Below are 9,061 nucleotides of genomic sequence, written 5' to 3'. Positions count from 1 at the left end.
TCCAGGTGATACTGATTCTGCTGTTGCAAGGAGGGGAACGACACTTTGAGAAACACTGATGTTTCATATCAAGTTCCCACAGGAGAATCACAATGGAGTTTTCTACATCCTTGTTACTTAAAGAATGGTCCATGACCAGCAGCACTGACAATACCTGGGATTTTATTAAACATGCAGAATCTCAGGCCCCAGACCAAACTCACTGAATTGAAATCTGCATTTTAACATGATCCCCACAGGATTCAAATATACATTTCTGTTCGAGAACCACTGTTCTGGGTTTCTGAAGCAAATCCGTGCTGTATTTAGCAGATAATTCTCCTCTTGAGCAAATGACAATTCTCCATTGGAAGCTCTTCACTTGCTCTTGGGCCCTGGAAGAGATTAAAAAAACTTGACCATAGGTGAGCATATGACCTGAGCCTCCCATCATGAGCTGGGTGATGACTGACCCAACAAGATACAAAGTGAGTCACACCTGCCAGCTCTCTGCCCTCAAGCAGAAATAAGACTGAAATGACCAAGATGGGACATGTTCTGAAGACACAACTAAATCACATAAGCAGGTGACTTACACTCCCCAGCATGCCTGCTCTTGCCACACTGCTAACCTCTTCCAGTCTTCACATATAGCCTTGTAGGGAATTCTCTGGTAAGCAATTGATTGAGAAAGAAAAATTATCAAGCTCAGTTACAAATGGCTGTGCATAAGTGGCTACAACCATTAGCGTGGGATATGGTGGCATTATAACCTACACAGTATGTCCCTGAGCAATTCTGCAGAAGGGAAAAACCATTCAAGGGGTAGAACTTTCAGTATCTCATCTTGTTATCCACTTCTCCTGGAAGAGGAACACAAAGAATAGCTAAGCCACTCTTGATGACGACAAGATGAGAGAACTTGCTTTATTAGATACCAAGGTTTATTATAAAGCTGAAGTAATTAAGACAGTATTAGGTGCAGGCATAGAAAAAATATAGTAATAGGGGCCAAGGCGGACAGATCACTTGAGCTCAGGAATTCAAGACCAGTCTAGGCAACATGGCAAAACCTCGTCTCCACAAAAAATACAAAAGTTAGCTGGATGTGGTGGTGTGTGCCTGTAGTCCCAGCTACTTGGGAGGCTGAAGTGAGATGATGACTTGGGCTCAAAAGGTCGAGGCTGCAGTTAGGCAAGATCACACCACTGCACTCCAGCCTGGGCAACAGAGCAAGATTCTGTCTCTCTCTGTCTCTGTCTCTGCCTGTCTCTCTCTCTATATATAATATATAATTACATTATATATATGCATATATTATATATAAGTATACATAATATGTAATATATGAAATATAAATAAAATATATTTTAGACTTTATAAATTTATTCTATTTATATAAAATTATATATATTTATATGTTATATATCATAGAGAGACTATATATCTTTTATATCTTCTATATATGATATCTACATCTTTATATATGTATATGTATGTGTATACATGTATATATACACACACACGGTATGTATATGTATATGTATATATCTCAATAGAAATAAATAGTGAATCCAGAAGTAAACTCACCCAGTATGGATACTAATATGTGGTAGAGGTGGCAGATTGGATAGGGAGTTTTCAATAAATAGTGCTTAGAAAATTGATATCCAAGTAGGAAAAAAATTATGTTAGATTTTTACCTCACCACATGCACAAAAATCAATTTCAGTTGTGTTAAAGTCCTAAATGCTGAAAGACGATACTATACTGAGTATAGGAAATAATATATGAAACTATCTTTACTACCTCAAATTAGAAAACAAGACACATAAAACACTAACCACAAAATGTTTGAAGAATTTAGCTACATTAGTGTAAAAATAACTCATCAAAAGACATCATAAAGTGAATTAAAAAACAAGCCACAGAATGGGAAAATATATTTATAGGACATAAAGACAAATAAGATCCAGATACATAGAAAATACCTTTAAATTGTTAAGAAAAGACAGGTGACCCAATAGGAAGGTGGACAAATTATTGAAAAGGCACTTCACAAAGGAGGATATCCAAGTGGCTAAAAAACAAACAAATAAAAAGGTACAACTTTTTGGTAATCAGGGTAAAGAAAATTAAAACCAAATGAAATACCACTATATACCCATCAGATTTGCAAATATTAAAAGGTCTGACATTAACAAGTGTTAATGAGGATGTGGAGCAAGCAGAATTCTCATCAATTGATGATAATAGTATATATTGGTAGAACTACTTTGGAAAATAGTTGAAAATTATCTAACAAAATTGAATATGTACTTGATCTATAACCCAGCAAATGCACTTTTGGGATTGATACCTGAAATGTATATACACATGTACATCAGGTTATATGTATAAAAAATATTCATTGCTTCCTTATTCAGAATAACTAAAATGGGAAACAACCCAGATGTCCATCAATAGAACAGTAAAAACTGAATTATGATTTATTCATTAGTAAAACACTACACAGCATCAAAAATAAACTCAGCCACATGCAACAATACAGAGAATCTTAAAGACATAATATTGAGCAAAATAATCAGTACACAAAAAATTCCACTTATACGAAGCTCAAAAACAAAATTAAGCAATATTTTTAGAAATGCACTTATAAATGATGACTGACCCACTATCAAGGAAAGTAACATGGCTCTGAAAGTTCTGGAAATTCTTGATTTTCCTTTCTCAATTTCTACACCCATCACCACCCCCAGTCTTCCCCAACTCACTAAACAGCACCCTCATCCGTTTAGCATTTCAAGCCAGTGAGAAGTCATCCTTAATTCTGCTTTTTCATTAATTTCTCTACTTCTAATCTATTACGTGTCTTATTAGATCTAAGATCAATATATTTCCTGAATATGTCCATTTCCAACACTACCACCGAAGTCTAAGCAATTGTCACCTTTCTTTCTGGATTACTGCAATAGGCTCACAGCTTCCACTCTTGACCACATACACTCCATTCTGCACTCAGCCCTCATAGTGATCATTATAAAGGATAAAATGGTGTGGCCAGTTAGCTCAGTTGGTTAGATCATGGTACTAATAAAATGTAAAACATATCACATCACTGTTCTTCATGGGTTCATGTCCTCTGTGTGTCAGGTCTTCCACATGTAGAGTAGAGGTAGGGTATGTTCACACCTTCAATGACAACTACACATTTCTGCTCCAACAGGTCCAAAATTGTTCTTAGGTTTCAAAGTTGTTGTTGGTTTGTTTCCTTTTCTTTTTTTTTTTTTTTTTTGAGATGGAGTTTTGCTCTTGTTGTCCTGGCTGGAGTGCAATGGCGTGATCTCGGCTCACCACAACCTCTGCCTCCCGGTTTCAAGCGATTATCTTGCCTCAGCCTCCGAGTAGCTGGGATTATAGGCATGCGCCACCATGCCCGGCTAATTTTTGTATTTTTATTAGAGACTGGGTTTCACCATGTTGGTTAGGCTGCTCTTGAACTCCTGACCTCATGTGATCCACCTGCCTTGGCCTCCCAAAGTGCTGGGATTACAGGCGCGAGCCACCATGCCCGGCCACAGGTTTCAAAGTTTTTAACGTATAAAGAGCTGCTGATTTTAACATCATATTTTGGTCACATGTTTAAGATGTTCTACAGATATTTTTGCTTCAAAGCTTCAAACTCCAACTATGCCTGGGTCTCATTCTACCTCCAGAGATTGACAGTGCTCCCCTGCCCTTAGGGCTGCCCCGTCCCCGTCCCACTCCGTCCCATTTAATAAATATAGCTCACCTCCCTTCGCCACCTGCTGGACGCGAGTGGCTACTACGATGCCATGGGTGTCCTGATTTTTTATTTCTCAGACAGGACTGCTCTGGGTTTGTCTTTGGATTCTACGTAGATTTATATTTGTAAAATATTACATTTGTCATGACCAGAAGAAATGTCATTATCATAAAATTTAGATTCTGGAGTCTATATATGAACTAATTGTTATAACAACAAAATGTGGGATGTATATCTACAGACCAGAGCCACCTTGCCAGTTCATTCAAGAATCGAATTCTGGATTTAGCAGTTTCTGCAAAAAGGGAATGAAATATTTTTAATTGATAATTCAGTCAAAAATATTAATGGAGACCCATATGATTGAAAGAATAAATTTATTCAATTGGCTCCAGTGTAATCCTATTGTCACCAGATCATTGACACCAAATTGTTATTTTTCCCTTTGCTAGTAAAGGTATAAGCAGAAACAATTATAAAAGAACACATAACATCTAGTAGGGATAATGATGAAAGCCAAAAATGGATTATTTGAAAATAATTTTAGAAGTAAAAAAACCATAGGTATGAGGAAAAAAGAGAAACTACAAATAAGCTGCATTGTGATAAAACAAAGCACATAGCTAAAAGCCTATTAAGGATTTTTAAAAAATTATATTTTGAGAAACACTTGGTACTAATAATTTTCTCAAAAGTACAAATATCCAAAAGTCATACAGAAAATAAAACAACCTACTTTCCATCAAAAGTTTCTAATTTTATTTTGAGAAAAGATAACACCAAGAAAACAATTTTAACTACAGAAACAATGGTTAGTGTAAAAAATTAATAATCAAAAAGATACACCATGTTATAAGTACTTAACAAACTTATAAACTATTTCTTCCATAACATTCTCCATATTTTAAGTTCATACATGTTGATATGATCAGATTTACAATTTTTCAGAAAAGACGGGGGAAAAGGTGTGATTATCATCAGCTAGATGTGCTCACTGCATGCTCCATTATTTATCTGCAAGGCCTGGGTGATTGGAAGTGCAGTTGACAGGCATTTTAATAAACTGGACACCCATTTGTTCTTCAGGACAAGGCGTGTTTTCCCCAGGAGCAATCAGAAGAAAACAGGAAGCAGCTCAGCACTCTGCACTGCAACAGGCCACCTTAATAGCTAACCAGCATCACTCAACTGCTACGCAGCCGGGCCTGGTGCACAAAAACACAAAAGAGATTAGACCTGTGTTTGCTAAAAACCCAGTCCTTTCACATGCAAAATCCTTATACAAATTTGGATCATACTACCTTTTAAACCTGGAGGTAAATAAAATTATCCATATTAATTTACACCACCTTTTGTAGGTTTTTAAGGAATGAAGGCAATGTTGAAGCAATGTCTTGACAGCGTTAGGCTGTGTGTAATGGCTGCACACGTTTCCTTAAGTCAGGAGGCCACGAATTAGGTTACCAATCTGTTCATTTCAAACCAAAACAGTCATCACTATAGAAATAAAAATAAATTTTTGCCTCAAATATCCAAACCCAACAATGTAATCTTAGGTCGTTCACCTAAGTTACAAGAAAATGTGAATAACAACAAAACGGCACATAGAATGAATTTTGTCACCTGATGCAAAGCTTCAAACTGGTAAAAAGGTAGAAAAGTGTGACACAACCTTTTCAATAGGCAGCCTCTTCTTCCAGGGACGTTGCTTCCATATACTGAGTATGTGATCCTTTTCCCCAAGTCCTCCATCACGTTGCTTCCTGATGCATCATTTTCTTAAGAGGACATCTGTCCTTCCTGTTCAGGAGACTTGGGAGGCCTCTTGGATCGCGACCTGGACTTGGATTTCCTCTTGGATACCCGGGGAGGACTCCTGGTCATAGATGAAGACCTGGACCGTGAGCGAGACCTGGAGACCGAGGAGGACTTGGATCGTCGCGCAGAGCTCGATTTGGAGGTTGATGCAGAGCGAGAGCTAGTGGAGGACCCAGACTTCGAGTGAGACCGGCTGCTGTGATATCGGCTGTAGCGAGAGTTACTGTAACCAGATGAGCTGTAGTGAGATCCGCCGTAGCGAGATTCCCTGTAGCGAGATCTGCTGTAGGGAGAGCGGCTGTAGTGCGACCGGCTGTAAGGAGATCGGCTGTAGGGAGACCGGCTATAGCGAGAACCCCTATAGCGAGATCGGCTGCGGGACCTGGAGCAGCTGGGACCCCGGGATCGGCTGCGGTGTCGCCCCCTGGGGCTGCGGCTCCGCCGCCCGTAGCTGCGGCTCCGCCGTCCGTAGCGGCCGCCTCCGGACCTGCCGCGTGGCTCTCCCTGGCGGCTGCGGGGCAGGTCCCGGCGGCCATAGCGCGCCACCTGCACCCGCAGCTCGCGTCCGTCCAGCTCCGCCCCGTCCATGGCGGCCTCGGCGTCTTGGGCGTCGCGCCGGTCGTGAAAGCGGACGAAGGCGAAGCCCCGGGGCGCCTTGGTGTGGGGCTCCCGCGGGATGTACACGTCGCCCACGCGCCCGTACTTCTCGAACACGCGCCTCAAGCTGTCGGGAGAGGTGCGGTAGGTCAGGTTGTCCACCTTGAGGGTGATCATGCCGTCCACGTCGGGAGGGGGGCGGCCGCAGCTCATGGCTCCGAGAGCAGCCCGGGCCCGGAAACTGGCGCTGCTCTGGGCGCTGACGGTGCGACCTGCGTTCCTTTCTCGCGGTTGCGCCCCGCGTGGGGACGCCGGGAAAGGCCGGGCGGAGAGGCGGGCGGCCGAGCTCCGCAGGGAGCGCCCTGGAGCAGCAACTTCCAAATTCCCGATTTCAGGCCAAATACTCCAGGACCCAGAGGAAGGTTTCCTTTTGGTAGCTGAACTCCAAATGAAGCCAGGTCCCGAAGATCCTGGCCTTGTACCTGGGCAACATCCTAACCTAATCAGCGCCCAGCTAATGTAATCACTGGGCTGGATTTACATTAGACGTCCCACCCTCCCATGCCCCTCCCTATTATTCTACATTTTAAACCACTCTTAAGAACAAAGCTAACTGATTAAAGGTCAATTTATGGGAACAGGCAATCCAGACAAATATTAAACAAAAGAACCTAGGGTAGCAATATTAATATCCAGTGTATCGATAGGATCAAAGGAGCACATTTTATAGTTATTGAAAAGAAAATTCACTAGGAAAACATTACAGTGATGAACTTAACGCACCTAAACACATAACAGTGACACATAGCCAAGACTGAGAGTTATAAGGTAAAACTGAAAAATCTGCACTGATGATGGAAGTTTCTTTTTCCCCGTAACACCGTTTTCTCAGAAATCAATAGTGCAGAGAACAAAACTGGTAATGCTATAATAGTTTGCACAACAAACAACAATTTTGATCATATAACCTGCAACAACGAAAAATACGTAGAAAACACTCACAAGAATTTCCCAATACAAGACTACAAAATAAATGTCAATTAAAATTTAATAGGTCACTAAATTGAGCACATCTGGACCTCAGTGAAATAATATTGAAGGTTAAAAATAAAAAACCTGAATCCAATCATATTTACTTGAAAATTAATAACCACATTCTAAAACTTATTTTTTATGTTGAAGTCAAGCAATTAGTAAAACAAAACCAAAACAAAAAATTAAACATTAAAATAAAAATAGAAGTAAAAGGGACAATATGTTTTTTTAAAAAGATGATTAATAAAACAAATCTAACACTTTTAAAGAAAAAACAATCTAGCAATATTGATGAAGAAATACAGTTTCTAGATCTGGAAAGGAAATACACAGAAAGGGCCTAGAGCATCTTGGAGTGCTGGAAAATAAGGATGTGATAAATAGAAAACAAACAAAAGCATTGATGGGGTAATTTTAGAGGGGTACAAAAACCAATAAAACAGCTCCCAATGGCCAAATCTTGAACAATTTAAGGAACAAAGTAAAATACTACTATATCGTATTCCAAAATATAAAATAAATATTAATCTGTGCTGTTGTAAATAAATGATTAAATAAATTAACACATTAGAGAGAAGAGAGAAAACCCCTCTGCAGGAGAATTCTAAATTAATTAAATTAATTAAAATGTTGCTGATTTTGAAAATGTTATGTAACCTTATATACATAGAATTGTCCTTTTTATATTTTAATGTATTTTGTGTTTTATTTCCCTCATCTATGTGTTCCGTGTAGCTGTACTTGATCCTGTTACCTTGCCATAAGGCATTCAATGGTATAAATGTTTGTGCTGTTGATGGGCACTTGGGTTGTTTCCACTTTTGGCCTCTTACAGTGTTGCTCAGAACACGCATGGACATGTATACTGGAGCTCATGTGTCCTCTTAGGTATGAATGGATCCCTTGCCATAAAATACAGGCAGCCCACTGTAACCTCTGGCTTCAGCATCAGTGAATTCAGCCAACTGTGAGTAGAAATTATTAAAAAATAATAATAAAAATAAATAGAACATAATATGGTAAACAATTATTTACATAGCATTTTCATCATAATGTAAGTTATCTAGAGATGACTTAAAGTATATTGGAAGATATGTATAGGTTACATGCGCATACCAAGCCATTTTATATATGGACTTGAAACTCCTCAGAATCCTCAGAGGTTACTAAGGACCAAACCCCATCCACCTGCAGAATATCAAGGGACAACTGTATGTGAATTCAAACTTTACCATGCATGATTGTTTTTCAACAGTTTTTATCAATTTACACACAGGATAGCTGTGTATGAGGGTGCTCAGTGCTCTTCACTTTTGCAAACCTTTGGTGAATATGAGACTTTTTAGTTTTAGCCAGTTAGGTGAGGGCATTAAGATTGTTTTACCTATGATTTCATCCCCACACAACAGCCTGGGGTGACACAGTGAGATTTTGTCACTTAAAACTTAAAAAAAAAAAAAATTCATTTCCCTAACTGCAAATGAAAGTGAGTAATTTTTTCATGTTCATTGGCCATTTGGATATTCTCACTCATAAGCTGCCTATTATGTATTTTGTCCATTTTTCTATTGGGTTGGTGTTCTCTGCACTAACTCTTTGTATATAATGGATATCAGCTCTTTGCTGGATATGAGTAATACAGTATCGGTTCACACTCCTTGGTTTGTCATTTCTCTCTTTTTTTCATATCTTTTGATGAACAGAAATCCCTCTTTATTTCCAATAGTAAAATATTATTTAAAATAGCTAACATACATGGTGACTATAACATGGCAAACACTATTCAATTTACTCTTTGTACAATAAATCATTTAATTCTTATAACCTATAAGAAAAATCTTACCT

General features: G+C 39.1%; 1 protein-coding gene across 2 annotated transcripts; it reads right to left on the bottom strand.

Annotated features, from left to right (window-relative positions):
* Window positions 1-2,450: 2,450 nt before the first annotated feature.
* On the bottom strand, window positions 2,451-8,657 carry LOC129008280 (serine/arginine-rich splicing factor 8). Of its 2 annotated transcripts, none has more exons than XM_054440294.2 (2): window positions 5,068-8,657; window positions 2,451-4,971 (listed from the first exon to the last, which is right to left on the bottom strand). In XM_054440294.2, exon 1 carries the CDS (start codon window positions 6,392-6,394, stop codon window positions 5,546-5,548), a length of 849 nt encoding a protein of 282 aa, XP_054296269.1. In that variant the 5' UTR covers window positions 6,395-8,657; the 3' UTR covers window positions 2,451-4,971; window positions 5,068-5,545. The 2 variants fall into 2 exon arrangements, with proteins under 2 accessions (XP_054296269.1, XP_054296271.1); XM_054440296.2 differs by having other exon boundaries at window positions 5,439-8,657.
* Between the last annotated feature and the right edge of the window lie 404 nt (window positions 8,658-9,061).

Source organism: Pongo pygmaeus, chromosome 9 (assembly GCF_028885625.2).
Source record: "Pongo pygmaeus isolate AG05252 chromosome 9, NHGRI_mPonPyg2-v2.0_pri, whole genome shotgun sequence".
Taxonomy (NCBI): domain Eukaryota; kingdom Metazoa; phylum Chordata; class Mammalia; order Primates; family Hominidae; genus Pongo; species Pongo pygmaeus.
The sequence above is the reverse complement of the archived record's forward strand: the minus strand, read 5'-3'. Positions and strand labels throughout refer to the sequence as shown.

What these genes read in the sequence shown, in the direction of transcription:
- LOC129008280 (XM_054440294.2), bottom strand. Translation starts at nt 6,394, where the DNA reads ATGAGCTGCGGCCGCCCCCCTCCCGACGTGGACGGCATGATCACCCTC.